The following is an 18,667-nucleotide window of genomic DNA, read 5'->3' as shown; positions in this document are numbered from 1 at the left end:
TGCTGCTACAGTTGACGCAGCACCAGCCGGAGCAGAGGGGACAGAGGAGGCGGTGAGCAAACCTGAAGACGTTGTGGGAGGACACAAATGGAAAACAAAACCAAAAAAAAGCTGTAAAACTAGTTCGCTACTGGGCAAATGGCAACATGCACCTCCCAGGGGTAGAAAACTGGAGGTGGCAAGAGAGAGAGACAGACAGACAGACAGAGAGAGAGAGAGAGAGAGAGAGAGAGAGAGAGAGAGAGAGAGAGAGCATTAATTAAAAGAAATTGCAAACATCAGGGGTCACTTTATATTTGGTTGTTAAATGTGACCCGTGCTGTGCCAAAAAAACACGCTAGTGAAGCTTAGTGAAGCACAGTATTGAGTGTGTGTGTGTGTGTGTGTGTGTGTGTGTGTGTGTGTGTGTTAATTAACAAATGTTTCTAAATTCATTAGATTTCAGGAATAAATGTGTAAGATCACAGCCAGCGATCTGATCTCTGTGGGTCCAGACTCAGAGTGTGAATAATGGCTGGAGGCAGGGAACGTGCACGTGGAGCAGCCTCCTTCATTACACTGTTATAAACCTTCCTCCCATATTCCACATCCCATCCCCTCGCGGCAACCTCGGTCTTCCCGTTCCTACCTTTCCTGGTGCTGGTGACGTGCGAGGGCGCAGGAATCACCTCCGCCACAGCGTCTGCGGGTTTATTCCAGCGATCCCTCGCTGGGAACCTTTCAGCTTGGGTTTGTTTCTCCTCGGCGGATCACCAGTCACATGTTGTTACAAGTCTCCGTCAGGCCCCGTCTTCCTGTCTCCCGCTATGTTCGCGCACATTCCTCCTTGACACCTTGAAGTCGGCCCGGCGCAGGAAGCCGAGAGCCCCAGCGAACGGGAACGGCGTCCTGGTGGATCAGTGGCCCGGGGGGCTTCCCTGACTTCTGAGCTCCACTGCTGTACGCGGTTATCAAGGTCATCGAGAAGTTCACGTTGCCAATGAGCACGAGAGCTCCTGACACTCAAGAACCATATAATTAGACTCATCTGAGTCAGGAGCGCTGACCCGACTCGCATTCAGGAATTGTGGGTCGAGCTGGCAACGTTGTTTCGCAGCATCTCTTCATTTCCTTCGCCATTGCGCCCTCTTTTTGCTGGCTAACCTGTGGGTCTAGTTGATGGCGCGCATGCAGACGCACACTTGCACACCTACTTTCCAACCGTGTGCCACATGAAAGCGGCGTACGCCCATCCCTCTATGTCAGCGGTGTGTTATTAGCATCCAGAGACTCCAGAATGTCTGCCGCGCCGTCGCCTCCCCCCAGCCTCTGCGGCGTGCACTCCCGCGCACGTGTATATGCCATTATAAGGCGCGGGCGCTGTGAGTCACCCAGAAAACTCTGCGTCAACGCGAAGGCTCCTATCCCTGTTGTTAATGTCGAGTCCCGGACGTCACAACTTCATCGATGAACTTCGGGGGCCAGACTTTGTTTACACACGTTGCCGAGTGACAATATTATCGCTTGAGGACGTCTGTGGGAGGGAGGACAGTTGTGAGACTAGTTAAAGGGCTGGTTTCAGCCAGACTGGGATGAGGGAGAGCGAGAGTCCTGTCACTGATAGCATAAATGTGCGCGTGTAATAAAACACTAATAAAATTCAAAATAACATTTTATTGTCTTTGCAAATTGTCAACAATAAAAGCATTCACTTTTTTTCACCTACAAACTATAAATAGGAGACCTGAGTACATCAACAGAACATATATATACACCTTTTATTTGAATGCCAGCTCAGTTGAGCTACTGTTTCAGGGGTCAGAGTCATATGAGAAAGAGTCCGATCAAGCAGCGCTTTAGGCTCCTGCTAAGTTTGCTGTTCCTGAAACTGTACACTTTTAAAACGGATTCAGATCATGAGAGCGCGCTGCTAGCTCGTCCAGCTATTGCTGATTGGCTTCTGCTGTTTTTATTTCACACGTGTCACCAGCCTCACATATATAGAAGAAGAAGAAGAAGAAGCTTCCCAGGAGGGGCCTTTTTCAGTGCACATCAAACGGCGCCCGCTGTAAGTTCCCGACCTCAGGCTGACACAAACGCGCTGCCGTCCGTCTCGTGCTTCCCTCGGCTTCACCTAAAAGGACGTAGGCCTCGCCAGGGGATTTACTGGACCTACGCACGTCCTACCTGAGCTTTTTTCTTTGGTCGACATACGTGAATCATCACTCCCTGATTTCCTGTCAGCGCTGCTGCGGCTGTTGGATGATAGCTGGTCAAAATGATCCCAGTGAAGGGACAGAGAGGGTCCTAGGGACCGTCCGCTCGGTCGGTACGTCTGAACCCTCTCATCATCTCTGAATTAGTCACTAGCTGATGCTAGCCGCTATTAAGGCCCTCGGTTGTGGGTCACTCCTTTCTAAACTGTTAGATTAGACCCCTGATGTTAGACTCAAGTAAACCTCAGCACCAAAGAGCAGAGCTCAGAAACACTCTGAAATCCTTCCAAACACACAGCATGTTTTATTATTATTACTACACGGCTATCAGCCTTTCAATGATCTCTCACTATAAATACATGAATGAGGTCCTGGCTTCGACTCACAAATCTGGAAGCCCCCCCGCAGACGTCACACCCGCACCTACTGAGGCTGCAGAGCCCAGAGAGGAACTCAGGAGAAACAAAGAGAACAAACCCCACACATAAAGGCTAAAGGACCCCGCTGGAGAACTGAGAGCACTGTTGCCTCGAGGGGACGTTGTGTTCTCACAGGAAACTAGTTTACAGCGGTGGCCCAAACCATCAGAAGGCTCGGCGAATTCGAGATTGGAGATTTCAGTGGTTCCTTTTGAACTGGCCATCAAAATAAACACTAGAATTATGTCTGGATTCTGCTGGAACGCTGGAAACGATGGAATGACCCTCTCAAAGGGGATTAAAAAAAAAAGAAATCAGACCTGCCGGCTGGACATGTGGTCACTTTAGAATTCACCGGTTAAAAAGACATCAGCACGACGAGACCCGTCGAGCCTGGCGGCTCATAACTGAGCTGAAAGCTGGAGGCGGCAGGGTGACGTGAGCACTAATCAATCTGGATTTCGCCGGCGGCGCAGCCTGTTTTGCAGCATGCGTGATGCACTTCTCGTTAGCTTCTGGGGCAGCCTGCCAGGCGTTGTGGTCGCAGCGACACCTGCAAGCATCCAGAGAATGTTGCGAGGCCTCAGAGTCCGGGATCAGTACACAGCTCCCATACTCTGTGCGGCCGACGGCGCCGATGATGGCGGGAGGTGCGTCGGGCCCGAGTGGGGAAGCCCTAAATGTGCACTCTGCTGCTGGTACCAGTTCTGATGCGAGTAATCTCCCATGCAGACTTGAGAGGAATCGGCTAAAGACTGATAAGTAGCCTGCCCCCTGCTGGTCGGAACGGTCATTGAATTACTTGTGTCGATGCTGTTTGCGCTGTTGCTGCTGCTGCTGCTGTTGTTAGTGTTGCTGCTGCTGCTGTTGTTGTTGTTGTTGTTGTTTTCCCACACCGCTGGAGATGGAGGAGAGTTGCAGGCCATGGAATCGCTGGCATCAGGGCTGTGTTCTAGAGGAATATCCCCAAGTGGAAACTCCCCATTCTTGTAGAGCTTCTTGAACTTCGAGCGACGGTTCTGGAACCAGATTTTAACCTGCGCCAGAGAAAACAACGTTAAAAAAACATTCATGCCTCTGGTGATGGCAGGTGTTTTTTTTGACAAATTATCCAGGACCGGTTTCCAAACTGTCCAAGGCTTAAAGGGAGCTTATCTCAGAGGCATTGGGAGGGTGACTATCTGGGTACGGGAATTTTAAACTTCCCAAATAAACTTCCTGCTTCCCCAAAAGCGGTTAGCGCTCAGCACATACCAGCGCTGACTGAACCAAACAAAGATGCGGTCAGGAGGTCGATGCGCGGACCTCAGACTGCGTGCAGAGCACGAGCCCATTAACCCAGCAGTCATGTGTCTCGGCACAAGTCTTGTGCTTTCCGAGCCATTCCAGATTATTATTTCTTTTGACTCTGTTCTGTTCTTCCACAGGTCAGAGTGAATATTTGTCATTGTGGCCGCATGAGGTTCAGCTGCTGCTGTTGAGCAGCGGGGACGCGGTGAAAGTGAAGCAAGACGGTGAAGCGAAGCGAGGGAACTGAAAAGGAGAGAGGTGGGAAACACTTTCAAGCTGAGGGAGTGTGAGGGAGGTTTAAAAGATTTGCAAGTAATCGCTGGAAACACCACAGGATTAGAGTTACTATGAAGCTGCCCTGCTTCCTTTTTTAGCATGGCAAACCTCCTTTTAATGCCATGCAGGAAATAAAAAGATGAACTTGTAATTAATGCATCGAAAAGTCTGACTTATCAGTTTGGATCCCTGCTGTTGCTCGTAGCTGCATCTTCAGCAGGTTTAGTCATTATCTGATGCACATTTTATCTATACATCATTAGCAGTGCTACATCAGCACAAAGCTAAGCAAACACTTGAACCGTAGCATCGAAATTCTGACTCCTGAGCGACGTTTGATCAGATTATCAGATTTCCTTCTGCAGCCTGACCTGCGTCTGCGTGAGGCCCAGCTGTGCCGCCAGCTCGGCCCGCTCCGGCAGCGCCAGGTACTGGGCCGTCTGGAATTTCCTCTGCAGCACCGCCAGCTGGTAGCTGGAGTAGATGGTCCGGGGCTTGCGCACCTTCTTCGGCTTCCCGTTGACCATGCGCACCTCGGTGTCTGGCTCTTCTTTTACTGATCATGAAAACAGAAACACTTTTAGAAAATGGTTTGTGACCGTGGAAACCGTTTCGGAACCTGATCGCGCCGGGGATCTTTTTGTTCTCTTCTTTCCAATGTTGTAAAAAGAAGCTGAGACTCATTTTGGAACTTTACGATTACGTTGGTTAAAGACTTGGCAGCAATGCCCACAAGTGTCAAGCATACATTAACCCTTCCATAGTTTTCTTTATAATACAGGACTATATTATTATAATGCAGGATTAGAATAGGGAATCAGATGTTTATGACTGTTACTCTGTGGGAAGAATTAAGCTGCACTGTAGCCTCGAAATAATGTTCTGTAGGAGAATTAGGTCAAATAAAGGTGAGAATCTGACTGTCAAATATAAAAGAAAATAATAAAGTCATGAGCTTTCCATGTTCTGTTGATGGAATTTCCCTTATTCATAAATTCTATGGGGGGGGATCTATGGAATCCATATTAACTAAAACAGAAGTTGAGTGTGAAATGGTTTTAACTCTTCCATACTTACGCCTGATTTGGAGCAGAATATTAAAACGTGTAATTAAATTGGAACAGCAGAAAATGACCTGTATCCCACTACATTCTGCTCCCGTCAGGCACCTGGTGCACGCGCTTCTTTTCCTTTTGACTGAGAAGGTTGCTGGGTCTCCGCGGGCTAATTCGTGTGGAGAAGTTGTGGCTCCAACATAGCCGGAGCCACTCCAAGTCCAACTTTCAAAGAAATTCCAGCAGCACCCTGGACTTATAATTTTGGTCTGAGCGTCCCACAGCTGGGAGGGAGACGGAGATTTATAGGTGTGTTTCATGTTGCCCTGAGGCCCGTTTGTGCACGTCACTCCCCTGTTTGAGCCGTGATTCTACAGACGCACAAGAAGCAAAAACTTGAGCACAAATCTGGCAGATTTGGTGAATAAACATGATGTGGTGATACGGTTGATCCACAGTTGTGGTTGGAATATGAAAAAACTAGACTTTCCTGTGCTTTTCCCAATAATCCTGCAAATTTATATCCTTTTGTGATGTCAAGGGATTAAAAGAGATTTTAGTTCACCTATTTAAAGAGTGAATGCTTAAAATTTTGTGTACTGAATACAAGAAGGAGAAATCCTTGTGGGATGATTTAAAAGTCAGGGCTGACTGACATGTCGTGACACCCGAAGACGGCGGCTCGGGGCCAAAGTCCCCAGGGGCAGAAAGAAGGCAACTTCATCAGGCTGGAATGTCAAATCCACGTCACATATACCAGTCGGTTGAGTTTTGTGCTGTTGTTGTTTTCTCGTCACCCTTTTCAGTTAAGAAAAGAAACATGGCGGGTAAACAATAAGATGTTTGTTGTTTTAAAATGTGTTTGCAGGAGTTTGTTAGAGTTGAGATTGGTCCAGTAGTTCAGGGTTCAGGGCACCCGGGGGACCAGGGAGCTACATTAACATCTAATCTGGCTCCAGAGTGACTGTAAAATTATTTTCTCTGGCACCATTTGGCCCCCATCCATAGTTGTATTTGTCATTTTGAAAGGGTGCAGCCAAGGGTGCAGTCCAAACTGTTGATTTTCCAGTGGTTCGTCCTGCCAAATCAAATCCAGATCCTCTGGCATTTGAAAGCTTTCCAGAGATTTAGATTTTTGAGCCCAAGTTTCGACCTGAAAGCATCAACAGCTTTTTGCCGCTGTGGAATTTATTTTAAACCTCAACATTTGGACATGGTTCAAACTGAAGAGAAAAGGGAAAAAAAACATCGACTTTTCTTTCGTGCGTAAAAACCCGTGCGCAATCAAAGCCTTCGTGCGTCCAGAAGAGATATACGCGGGAGGCGCGCGGATCTTTAATCGTGACGGTGGCGGTAGGACACAGAAAGCTATTATTAACCTAAATGAGTGATTGCTGGAGCCTTACCGTCGTCCTGCAGCGCTGTCTGCGCCTCCCTGCTGAAAGCGCCGTGCTCTCTGTATCCCGCATGAGGGTACGGGTACTCCGCCTTGCCGACCGAATACGCGCCGCCTGGACCCAGTCCGTTCAGGTTGTAGTGGTGGTACGCGTACGGGTTCATGTGCTGAGCCGAGTACGGCTGCTGATGCTGCTGCTGCTGCTGGAAGAAGTCCTGCGAAGTGTGGTGCGCGCCCTGGCCGCTGTAGAAGCCCATGTCTGTGGATGAGGTCTCCAGCAGGGTCGGAGAGTTCTTGGTGGCCGAGATGGAGGTCCCAGCAACGTGGAGCGAAGGTTTCTCGTCTTCAAAGGCAGGTGAGGATTGCCCGTTCATTCTTCCGAACTTTAGTCGTCTGCCTCCGTGCTGCCAGCGACGCGTGCGCGCAGTCTGGAGCGTCCCGAACCTCCTTCGCTGCAGCACCCGGGTTGTCCACCGTGGCGGCGCCCAACCCAACGAGAGCTGGTAATTACAGGGTGCGCCGAGCTTAGTCAAGCCGGGCAGGACGGTGGGGAGTAGACGTCTCCTTCCCATTGGCTGGCGTGCTCGTTTCTGCCTCTGCCCTGGGGCCAAGACAGTGCCGACTGTCGCCTGTCTGGCTCCCTTCTTCTCCCCACAGAAACCTCCAGTAAGCCTCTTCTCAGACCTGCGCCGCAGCGCATAAACAGCTGGCCACGCCAGTAAAGTCTCCAAACGTTTACCTTTTGGAGATTTAACAGTGTGTCCGAGTTTCAGCCCGCCACGCCGCGCATAATGGTGTTGTGATAAGGAGTGTTTACGCATTAGCCCCGCGGGGCTGCTTCCCATTGGTATGGAAATACGGCCCATGTGGGGAGTTATTTACTGTTCATCGTGCCTCATTCTCACAAAGCTTTTCCCGCTTTACATGTGTTGACTTGAGCCCCGGGATTCTCCCATGCCCCGGGGAGGGTAAACAGCTACCATAAACCTGCAATAAAACCCCAAAACCTTCTCACACACATGCTGCTGCATTCAATTTGTCTCAACTCTCATTTCAAGGAGGAGCTTTTTTTTTAATGCTGCATCCAAATTAATAATTATATTCAGCAAGTGCCCCGTTCCCTCTCTGTGTTGTCTAAATTCCTCAAATCCTTTAATCCTTAAATGGCTCCTTGAAGAGTGAATTCAGCTGCCACAATCTCACCACCAGGTGTCACTGTAGGGACTCACAAATTAAAATAAAAGGTTGGTTGTTCGTTTTTAAGCCAAGAGAAGTATTATTACCGTAAATTAACGTAAAAGGTCATTAGAATCTACAGGAAACCAGCAAAGAAGAAGTCAGTTACATTTAGATCACCACCACTATTGTCATATATGAACTCTGTCATTAAAACTTATAGATCCAGTTTCACAGAACGCATACATACCTTTATCTACCATAACACCATGATTTGATTTTGAAAATCTAATAAAAAAAATGGCTCCATGGTGACAGGAATGGAGGTAAACCAATCGTGACCCTTGCCCCGTCAGGCGGCTGCCAAATTTTAAAACCATGATGGTTTCATGTGGTTCCCGACTCGATGGGCTTGGAAAGGCATTGGAAAACCCATCCCCGCATCTAAAAATGCCCAAGTCTCAGTGCAAGCTGACCTTTCCAGGGAAAGGTTTTTTTTTTCCTCATTTCGGCCAAACCACATTGTAAATGTCTCGCTGCAGCCGTGTGGCTCCATAGAAAAGGAAAAAAAAGTGTCTGGGTGTTGAAGCAGCCTGTCTGCAGCCCCAGCATGTCGCCTCAAATGTTTGGCACATCAGAAACATCAAAATACCCACAAGTGTTGATTATCTGAATCCTGCATCGTGCACGAATGGGGGGGGGGGGTGTATATATATATATCTGTGTGCCAAATTACAGCATTTGATTCCCAAAGTGTGTTATTAAAAGAAGAGCTGATGCAACAGCCTGGTAAACATGACCGAACCATTCTGAAACACTCGTAAATGACACAGTTAGTCAGGTTCTAAACCTATTTCCTTAGAGCATCCCAGAGGAACGGCTGCTTTTGTAACCTGCTCCTGAACTCAGCTCAGTCAGCTCTCCTCTTGCCTTACGGACAGCTGCGATACTGCCAGGCGGTCAGGGGAGGGACCCCAGCCTCACCAATGCTCCCACATTGTCACCCAAAAATCACCGTAACACTGAACACTCAGTTCCAACCTGAGGCGTTCAAAAAGAGGTTAAAATGTAGCACGGTGACGTTTCACTTCCTGATCTCTCTGTAGTTGGACGTGTCAAAGAAATGCTGTTTGAGTCATACACAAACTCAAAGGTTGTTTTTTATTAGCATGTCTTTCTTCATGTATTATAACCCTTGAGTCCTTGCAAAATGAAGTTCCCAAAAATGTACATATGGATTTTCTTGTTCAGCGAATGGCTCCCTTCTTCTGCAACAGAAAGCAGAACTCAGAATGCTAATTTCCTGCTTCGGTCGGGAATGAAGCAGTGGAAGATCTCAGAGAGGCCTTGTTGTCTCTGAAACATGGTTTAAAAAACAAAACAAAACCCAAAACACTGACGCGTGACGTCACTGGGGCTGACGTGAGCAGGAGATGTGGAAATATACAAACAGGAAGGAAGGAGGGGGGGGTTACACCCAAGAGATCCCCACTGTGATGACAAAGCGTGTGGTATCGTCACCAGGCGCAACTTCCATGCGTGGTAATTCAATCCCAGAATTCCTCGTGGGCCAGTGAGATCACTTGTGGTTAAACAAGCGTGGGAAGGGCGAAGGTTGATGATCGCGGTGCTGTGCAGGGATTCTTAGTCAGTTTCAGGGATGGTCAGCAGACAGAATCCAGTAAGATAAATCATTTCCATTCTGGTTACTCTCTCACAAAGCAGTTATATGTATAATACATGGATGTAGAAGTACTGTATATGGATTTTTTTCATGTTATGTATTTTATATCACAAGATTCCCTGATGGCCAGTGCAGAGAGAAACAGAGGGGGGAAGAAAACTGGTCCAGCTTTACATTAGAAACCAGGGAAGGAAGAGAGGAGGAGGCCCAGCGCCATGAATTGTTCACAGGGAGGAGAACGTTGTGGCAGATCGACCTTCCTCAGACTGGAGGAGGAGGAGACGGGGGGGAGAGCAGAGGAGCGAGTCAACAGAGTTGGTTTCTCTTTGTGGCCGGCGGGTTTGTTGCTTCTTCAACTGTTCTTCGTCTCCTCACCCTCCTTCCCTTGTCCCTCCCAGGTTTGAGCGGTCGATCGGTAGGAATGTACTGGCCCTCTTCACCGCAGGCAGAGCTCTTGGTCTCACTTTCCCTGAGACAAAGGAAACCAGACAGGGGAAGAGTATTTAGAGCCAGTTTAAGGAAATGGTTTGCAAAGGCTGCTGCCAGATTCCACTGAACACCTCTTCAGACACAAATGTACGCAGACGTTAAGGAGCGAGAGGCTTCTCTTCTCAATAAATGCGGCCAAATCCTAGGAAAAGGTGAAACTGCCCGAGTCTCTTTTGCAAACAAAATTGCCTGATTTAAATAACATTTCAGAAAGGCTAACAGGTACACACATGCTGTACTTAAACACATGCCGATTGCGCGTCTAAACATTCATTTAAACATTCTAAATATACTGCATTATAACTTCAGACATTACTAACGTATTCATTCAGAAATACAGGGGCCCAGATCTCCAGGGAAACAGGAAGAACCCTCCCCCTCATCACCAAAGGGACTGAGAGGGCCGAGAGCCACAGCTTCCTGGGCCTGCAGGTGACATCTGCCCCGAGCTGGGACTCAACCTCTGCTGCCACAGTGAAAACAGGATCCGAGCGTTTCATCAGATTTGCTCCGGAACTCAGGCAGAGAGAGGAAGGCTCTCCAAAGAGTCCTAAAGCCTGCGGAGAGGATGGTGGGGATCACACTTCCTCCCATGGACACCATTTACAGGCAGAGCTGCCGGAACAGAGCAGAGACTCACCAGAGACCCTCTCCGCCCAGCTCCCCCTCTGCTCAGACACACAACCTCTAATACAGCAGCGCACAGCGTGTGAACCCCAAACTGTGTGCCTGAACACATCTCAGCGTGCAACAACCCCTCACCGCCTCACCCCTGCTTCCCATGCACAGTAATAAGTGTATGTACAGTCATATTGCGTAATCTTGCAGCTATCCATTAGGGTATATTCAATTATACACATTTGTTTTCTAATCAACATTGGTTCACTTTTTTATACGTTCAGTGGTTTTAACTCATCCTGCACACGGATGTTGTGTGTCTGGACGGTCTGGTGTATGCACAAATAAAAACCTTTAAGGTCTTTGAAACAATGGACTTGGTTATATACACCGATAATCAGCATATGTACATTCATATTTACCCGTTACAAACATGTGGGCAGAACAGAGAGAAGAAGCCAATAATGAATCAATATTCCAGCATTTCTGATAGATCAGTTCCACCGTCTTTGTGAGAAGATACATTTGAGCCAATTCAATTCATTGTCAGTGCAAAAGAACAAAATAGGGAGGGAATTATTCATTCAAAGCAAATGTCTGGCCTTCAGGGAATGGAAGAAATAGAAGCTGCACATTTATTCTCAGAGCACAACGGGAGATTTCACCTTTTTTAACTCAAAACTCAGTACTCATCAACAGGAATGAAAACCAGTTGATGAAACTGGACAGTTTAGAGTCTTGAGTGGGAGCAAACGCAGAGAAACAGCTAAAAGGACCTGGTTTGTATTAGACTGGGGCTTTAATATGTTTGTTGACTTTCACAAGCATTTAGAAATGAAAATATAAACCCAGTCAGAAGCCAGTTGAAAAGCTGAGGTTGACACAGAGTCTCTCATTTCTCCCTGAAACTGACCTTATGTCAGCTTCTTAGCTTTGTTGTAAAGCGAGTCCACCACTTTGCTCATGTTCTGTATCGTTTCCAACGCAGCTTCGTAGGTCTTGTCCACCACCGGCTCCTCGAAGACGATCAGCACACCTTCTCCTTGGTCCAGGATTCCTGGGATGATGAGGGGAATTCTAATCAACCCGTCTCGTTGTTACACCTCAAAGGAAACAATCAGCCACACGTACCGTGAAACTTCTCATCCAAAATCATCTGTGACAATTTTCTCTCCACATCTCCCTAAAGATCAAAAATCACAAGGCATTTAAAGTTGAATTAAAAATGGAAGCTGGACTGTAAAGGCAAACCATGATGGAGGAGGTAGATGTTACCTTGGGGAGTTTGATGAGCGAAGAAATGTGTGCTAACTATAAGAGAAGAGTGAAAAGCATGTAAAGTTTGAAGCATTTCACTAATTACACAATACGTTTACATGCACAGGTTCAACGAGCTGCTCTCAGAATTGGACTTTTCATCTTGTCAGAATTTGCATATTTACATGCAACAGAGAAACTCAGATAAATGATGAAAACGCGTCCTCTTCAACAGCACGTGGGAGTCTTTTCTGCTTGACATGTTACTCCACAGAACATCTGGCTGATTGCACAGCTTTGTTGCTCTCTTGTGGAATGTGCACGTTACTCATTGTGCACATAAAATGCACACTTTCCATCACGGCCATGTTGATCCAAGAGGAAGAAAAGAATGGCGTGTGCTAACGCCGTCTTTCTTGAGTGGTTTAGGTCCGTACACGAGCGCGGAGGATGTGGAGCACACGCACGTGCCTACTCTAATTCTAATGAAGACATATACATGCTGGAACATGTCATTTTCTCGGTGTATTTTAGTCAGATGTGGAGAACACCGACATCAGTCAGACTATTGTGTTTACATGCACTTCAGTTGTCTAGTTACGGTCAAATTGAGGCAATAACTTGTTTATTGGAGTGTCATGTAAATGTGGTAAACGTAGCCTTAAAATGTGAGAGGAGTCAAACAGTAGTTCACACACAGCTGGATGCAGCTTTAATATGTTGACTCAGCAAAGAGTCAAATTCTCATCTCAACTCACAAATCAAGCTGAAAGATTCGGAAAAATACCTGTAAAATTACAAACTCCTGTTTTTATGAGCTTACTAATATTCAGTATTAGTGTTTAGTCATCAAGAACCACTATTGTATCCAACTTATGAATGAGCAGTAGCATATTAGGAGAGCCAGCTAAGCCAGAGGTTACCTGGACCCTGGAGAAAGGTTCAATGACCCTGATGAGGTTCTGCTCCAACAGGCTGTCGTAAAGCTTGGTCAGATGGGTGCTGATGATGGGGTCGTCCCTCAGCTCGGCTTTGTACTCTGTTAATGCCTTTAGAAATGAGAGGGGGACCAAGTTTTAATCCAAAGGTGGGGAGAAGTTCCATGAACATGTGAAGACAAACCTTTTCAAAATCTGCCAGCGATCGATTCTTGCTGGCGAGCGCCACACATTTCAGGGAGTCTGTCTAGAAAAGCAAACAGATCAGCATGGGAAATGGAAACGAGCAAAGCTTATCAGTCAGATCTGCTGGCAGATGGGAGGCGTTTGCAACAAACCAGCTAACGTGTTTTGATTTTGAGTGTGACTCTCTAGTTTAATTATCTTTAATTATCTCTCTTTCCACCGCAACGGTGATGATCCTGGGGGTTAAATTAGATTGGACTGACCTGCAATTACATTTACTCATGAAACTGCTCGGTGGATTGAGAAACACCTCCTAAACCCCCATCAACATGGCGTTTAGATGCATGAACTTGTTTCATGTACAAGGTAACAAAAGAGAGACCCCATGTAAAGCTATTTAACTCATCCTAACGGCCCTCTCATATGTATCTTGGTAATAAAGTTCGAATTGAAGAAGTGTTGCATTTAAACTGGCTGGAATGACATGTGATACCTGTCTGCCAGCGTAGCGCAGGGCAAGTTTCCCACTGATGAGGGCCTGAACGTCCTCAGGCCTGCAACAAATAAGGTCACAAACAAGTATTTTAAAGTGGGTCGGTGTATTCTCATTGATATCGCGGAGCACAGAGCACACGTGCCGTCTCAGACTACTCACGCATTGAGCATGATTTTGCACAGCAGCATATATTTGATGGCCTTGATGGCTCGGGGGCTGTCGATGGAGTCATAGCCCTCAAAGGCCTCGTAGAAGTAGGAATACGCTGTCTTCCAGTCTTTCTCCTCTGCTGCATGGATGATTCCTGCAAGGACAAACGTCCTTCAGCAGGTCAACATCATCTCCAAATCCTGTCATGTGGTGCGACAAAACTCATACCTGACTGCATGTCTAAAGCAGCCTGCAGCTTTGGGGGACAGTATATAGCGTTGGCAGTGGTCCTGGCAGACGTAAGGGCAGCGCGGGCCTTGGGCAGGTTACTGAGGGCGTGGTACGTCTTACTTTCCAGCAGCTGAACCTCCACCAGTAAGGCTTTGTCATCCATCTTCTTAAGCTCTTGCAGCAACTGGGAGCCTGGACAACAACGCACGATTTAGTGTCAAGGCCCTTCTATACGTAAACCACAACTTAGCCACTAAATGACTTATGTTCTTTACAGTAAATATACAACCGAGGGAGTGAGGGGCTAAAGCAGACACAGAAGATACAAGATTAAATGTGTTAGTTGAATTCAACCACCCTCTGAACATCTCACACCTGTTTACAATACACAACGCTGTTACCTGGTTGGGAGTGTTGAGGCCTGTGGGGAGTCCACAGTACATGACACAAGTCTCCCCCAGCAGGCACGGCCGACTGCTCTACTGGGTCTCTCAGCAATGTTTTGTATCAAAAACTCAAGAAAAGTGACACAGGAAGTGCGTGAACAGGCCCAGACTCTGTTTTGGGTTGCTGTTGTCGCTGCAGCTGCTCCGCCCTGAGCTGTAGTTGTTTTTATACCACCCAGACCCGACTAGATAACTAGCATGCTCGACATTCAGTCCCGAGTCCACGAGGTTCGCACTTAACGACCCGGCTGATATCAACCTCCCCTGATCTGGGGCAGGAGAGCAACAAGCAGTTGGCGCCCAGCTGATTGGGCTAAAATAATGTGAGCATTTGACTGGACATTTGGGCCACTCTGATCATTTGTTATTTTAAAGAAAAGAAGCTTTCCTAACGGGACTATTAACTTAAACACAGAAGATCAACTACAAGCACCTTTAGATTAGTGATGAGATGAGATTACATAGTGAGCTCACACGAGATGTATCTATTGTGCCTTTTGATATAAAGACAATGTTAACATGCAGAGAACATTAATAGCATGAGTGACTGTGACACAGAATACATTCCATTCTGTGAACACACCATCTTACCAAACTGGACTGTGTTCTGAGTCCCAAATAAAGAAATCCGGATTACACAGGACCTGAAAACCCTTCTGAACCAGAGGAAAGAAGCTTTCCAGCCTTGTGACTGGGAGGAGCTGAAGAGGATACATCAGAACCTGAGGGAAAAGCTGAGGCAGTGCAAGGACTCCAAGAGAAGGAAGCCGGAGGCAGAGCTCCAGCAGACAAAGGTGGGGGGATGTGTGGCCCGGCCTGAAGGAAACACTGGGATCAAGGTGACAGAGAAGCTACAGGCAGTCTGGACAGGGCAGAGGAGCTAAACCTGTTCAACAGGTTTCAAACAGTGAGCAGCTGCCTCCCCAGCCTCCAACATCTCACCTGCCCCCGATGTTGACACCCTACCACCCCATCCCCTGTTGCTTTTACCCCCCGCAGTGATCTCTTCAGACTCTGAACCCCCACCTGGAAATTGCTCCACCCGTAACCACCCGTCAGGTGAGAAGACAGCTGGATACACTTCACCCAGTCAAGGCTCCGGCTCCCAATGGTACCAGCCCGAGGCTGATGGAGGGGTGTGCTCACCAGCTGTCCTCCGTCCTGGAAAAGCCTCTTCAACCCAAACCTGAAACAGGACCTTCTCTGTGGAAGATGTTCTGCCTGCTTCACGTGCCAAAGAAGACAACCGCTGCTGACCTCAAGGACTATAAACCAGTTCCTCTGACATCACATGCGATAAAGGTCCTGGAGACCCTCTATAGTCCCACCTGGGGATCCACCTGCTGCAGCTGGTGCAGCTGCACCTTCTTTGATTTCTCTAGTGCATTCAGCATCCTCCAGCCGTGGATGAGGGCTGTGGACTCGCCCATCCTTCCTGGATTACAGACTAGCTGACAGATAGACCACAGTCTGCCTGACTGGAAAGTGAAGAGAACTACAGTCAGTGATGCCACCGACTGACTCAGTCCTTGGAAAATACAACAAACGCGGCTCTGCTGCTCACAGTACGGTACAAATGTTGTTCAGAAGGCAGCCGTAGATGCTGCTGTAGTTCCTAGGTGAGACGGAAATAACGTTCACCCTGAAGCCTGGTTTCAAACGTTTCTCAAGACGTGTGAAGGAAAGGCGCCGAGGCAACAAATCCTTGCACTGCTCCGTCCATCTCGTCATGGCAACGGCTAGCTTCTCCCTCCTCTCAAGAAGTGCTGAAAGTGAACCTGCCGTTTGTGTTTGGGGGGGGCACGGCACCGCTGTGAAAGCTCGAGTAAGACCAGAGGATACCTCGGTTTCACAGTGGTGGGAAGCCCAAACTGAAGCCAACTTTCCATCGGTGACCCAGAGCAGCAAAGACCTCTCATCCTGACGCCAACACTTCATTCAACCGTCCTGTTCATCATTCAAGCACAACTTCACCCTTATTGACTCTATTGCACATTATTAAGTAGAGCAGGTCATCTCAGTCTACCTCAATACACTGAAGATTTGCACATTAGATATTTCATTTCAGCCTTTTCATGTAGTGTTTGAGTATGTTGATTTTTCAGCCACACTTTGCTAATTGCGTGTTGTTTATATTGGTGTCGTTTATATTTTAATTTCTACAGTATGTTCTTACTGCGTAGTTGCTTCTGGTTTTCTAATGCTGCTGCAAAACAGCTTCCCAGTTGGGGATTACTGGAGTCTGTCCATCTATTCCTCCATTCCATCATAGATCCAAATCAAAACAAGTCATTTTTTCCAAGAGTGAAAGTTTTCATTTTCAATAAGTTTGAAATGCTCCATAAACTGAAGCTCTCTACAGTAAATGGTTGTAAACCCTGCAGAGCGCCTTTATACTCATTAAAACCTGTCCAATCAAAGTCTGACATGTGCTGAACCTCGATGATTTGAGTTCAGATGACAAGAAACTGACTATAAGCCGGTGTTGTGGAAAGGTCGAGCTACGATGGGACACTCACCGAGTTGGAGGGCTTCCTGGTAGCACTTTGTGTCAAAGTATAATGAGACGAGCCGAGCCTGAGGAGAGAGACGAACAATCAACGGAAGTCATTTAAAGAAGCATCGACTAGATTATAAAAATCTGGATGATACTCAGATCGGTGTGGTGAAGTAAGTGCAAATACAATAGCAAATTCAGCTTCTGTCTCAAACCAACCAGGACAGGGGAAGAGGGAAGAGCCGTGGCAGAGGTCTCACCTCAAGCGCCTGTCTGAGGAAGGTCCTCTTCTCCACTTTGGCCCACTCGATGCACTCCAGACAGAGCTCCACCTCTTGACCTGTGGCAGCCTCCATGTCCAGGAAGAGGTCCAGCAAAGAGCGAACCAGCCGAGCTGCCTTGGCCTTGGAGATGGAGTTCAGGAAGGGGCGGACATACTTCAGCAGGCCCCCGAGCTCTGAAAGAAACCACGGACGCAAAAGAAAATTTTAAAATTCACTCAATTGGGTCAGATCACTGAAAGCGAGGGCAGACTTTCACTGTCTGCTCGCCCAAACGGCAGATTATCTCAGGTTTATTTTTACAATAATCATGCTCAAGGACTGTTGGGTAGCTCAAGAAATGGAGGGGGGTGGTTTGAAGAGCAACATAATCTCAGATGTATTTGGAAACTTGAAATAGCTGATTTGAACACTCGTTCCTGTAGACATAACAGCAGGAGCTAATAAAAAAGACCGGAGGAGGGAGGAAGCTACAGAAAAGAAGAGTTTACAGCCTTGGCTGCAACGCCGATGCTGGATTTGTCACATTTCATTCATCTCTACATGCACGGAGATGAAACGGGAACTCCTGCAGCTTCATCCCATCCACATTGACTTTCTGGCTCAGCCTCCATAACGTGCAACATGCAGCAGCAGCATGGATGCCTCAATAACAGAGAATTATACTCGAGTTGTCACCCACTGAGGTGATCTTACCTGCAGCCTGTCCTGTTTTGGCCAGCAGTCCACCCAGCTCCAGGATGCTCTGCTCCTTAACTCGCACCGCTTCCTCATCGCTGTCCTGGATGTCCCGCTTCACTAAATTGGGTATGCACATGGCCAAAAATGTCACAGAATGATTGTTTTGCAATAGTGTCAGTGCAATTTTGGATGTCCTGGACTGGATTTCAAGGGGATGTTCATCAAATTAGTAAAACGGTAAAGGCGAATTTTGGGCGAAACTTAACGGCGTGTGAAACAACGCAGTGAAAACGTTCCAAAGGTCGCTTTCAATTTTGATATCTTTTCGAAGTGACATATGTCAAGGTTCATCATACCTGCCAACAAAGCTGGCAGCAGAGTTTCTGTCAAAACCAGCATGGCACCTCCTGTTAGCTTGTCTAATAAGCTAGCCGGTATGCTGCTAAACGGCTAGCGCACTGCTGCTGACTCACTGTGCATGCTAACGGGGAAACGAAGCGGCCGGCACTGGGCTAGCAAGCTAGCTTAGCTTCTACCAGGCTCGGAGCAAAAACTGCTCACCCAAAGCTTCAGATTTAACAGGCAAACCCCGGCGTACGTTTTCCCCAACTCGGACAATGATTCCGTTACAGCAATCGACTGTGGAAATGACCATTACCAATCGCATGAAGAATGTCGATAGAGGCGTTCCGATCTGTTACGAGAAGAGACTGTGCTCTCTGGAACTCAGCCACCGCCGCGGCTGCCATCTTTCCTGCCGACGCTGGTCCACTCCGCTCCGCACGGCTGAGTTCCGGTCAGGTCGTCACGTGAGCAACAGCGCCCCCTCCCGGCGCGGCGGACGTCCTGCTGCTGTACAGCTGATGCGGCTCCAGGAGGGTGCGACTACTTCACCTTGGCCAGAGA

General features: G+C 47.7%; 2 protein-coding genes across 2 annotated transcripts; both read right to left on the bottom strand.

Annotated features, from left to right (window-relative positions):
- Positions 1–1,638: 1,638 nt before the first annotated feature.
- Positions 1,639–8,806, bottom strand: LOC130514549 (uncharacterized). The gene is made up of 3 exons (XM_057014205.1): positions 6,642–8,806; positions 4,552–4,736; positions 1,639–3,651 (listed from the first exon to the last, which is right to left on the bottom strand). The coding sequence occupies exons 1-3, from the start codon at positions 7,495–7,497 to the stop codon at positions 3,211–3,213; spliced, it is 1,482 nt and encodes a 493-aa protein (XP_056870185.1). The 5' UTR covers positions 7,498–8,806; the 3' UTR covers positions 1,639–3,210.
- Positions 8,807–8,949: 143 nt separating this feature from the next.
- LOC130514550 (26S proteasome non-ATPase regulatory subunit 11A) lies at positions 8,950–18,579 on the bottom strand. The gene is made up of 13 exons (XM_057014206.1): positions 18,420–18,579; positions 17,777–17,878; positions 17,060–17,256; positions 16,822–16,879; positions 13,854–14,048; positions 13,635–13,779; positions 13,473–13,533; positions 12,978–13,040; positions 12,779–12,904; positions 11,874–11,909; positions 11,730–11,781; positions 11,512–11,655; positions 8,950–9,960 (listed from the first exon to the last, which is right to left on the bottom strand). The coding sequence occupies exons 1-12, from the start codon at positions 18,508–18,510 to the stop codon at positions 11,513–11,515; spliced, it is 1,269 nt and encodes a 422-aa protein (XP_056870186.1). The 5' UTR covers positions 18,511–18,579; the 3' UTR covers positions 8,950–9,960; position 11,512.
- Between the last annotated feature and the right edge of the window lie 88 nt (positions 18,580–18,667).

Source organism: Takifugu flavidus, chromosome 18, assembly GCF_003711565.1.
Source record: "Takifugu flavidus isolate HTHZ2018 chromosome 18, ASM371156v2, whole genome shotgun sequence".
In the NCBI taxonomy this organism is placed as follows: Eukaryota; Metazoa; Chordata; class Actinopteri; order Tetraodontiformes; family Tetraodontidae; genus Takifugu; species Takifugu flavidus.
This window is presented reverse-complemented; position numbering and strand designations above follow the sequence as displayed.

Excerpts from the sequence above, each read along its gene's own strand:
- LOC130514549 (XM_057014205.1), bottom strand. The coding sequence starts at position 7,497 with ATGGGCCGTATTTCCATACCAATGGGAAGCAGCCCCGCGGGGCTAATG. Across the intron at positions 4,737-6,641 it reads GACAGCGCTGCAGGACGACG|TAAAAGAAGAGCCAGACACC; the intron begins GTAAGGCTCCAG and ends TTTCATGATCAG. Across the intron at positions 3,652-4,551 it reads TGGGCCTCACGCAGACGCAG|GTTAAAATCTGGTTCCAGAA; the intron begins GTCAGGCTGCAG and ends TCTCTGGCGCAG.
- LOC130514550 (XM_057014206.1), bottom strand. The coding sequence starts at position 18,510 with ATGGCAGCCGCGGCGGTGGCTGAGTTCCAGAGAGCACAGTCTCTTCTC. Across the intron at positions 16,880-17,059 it reads TCCTCAGACAGGCGCTTGAG|GCTCGGCTCGTCTCATTATA; the intron begins GTGAGACCTCTG and ends CTCTCTCCTCAG. Across the intron at positions 11,782-11,873 it reads CGCTCATCAAACTCCCCAAG|GGAGATGTGGAGAGAAAATT; the intron begins GTAACATCTACC and ends TTTGATCTTTAG.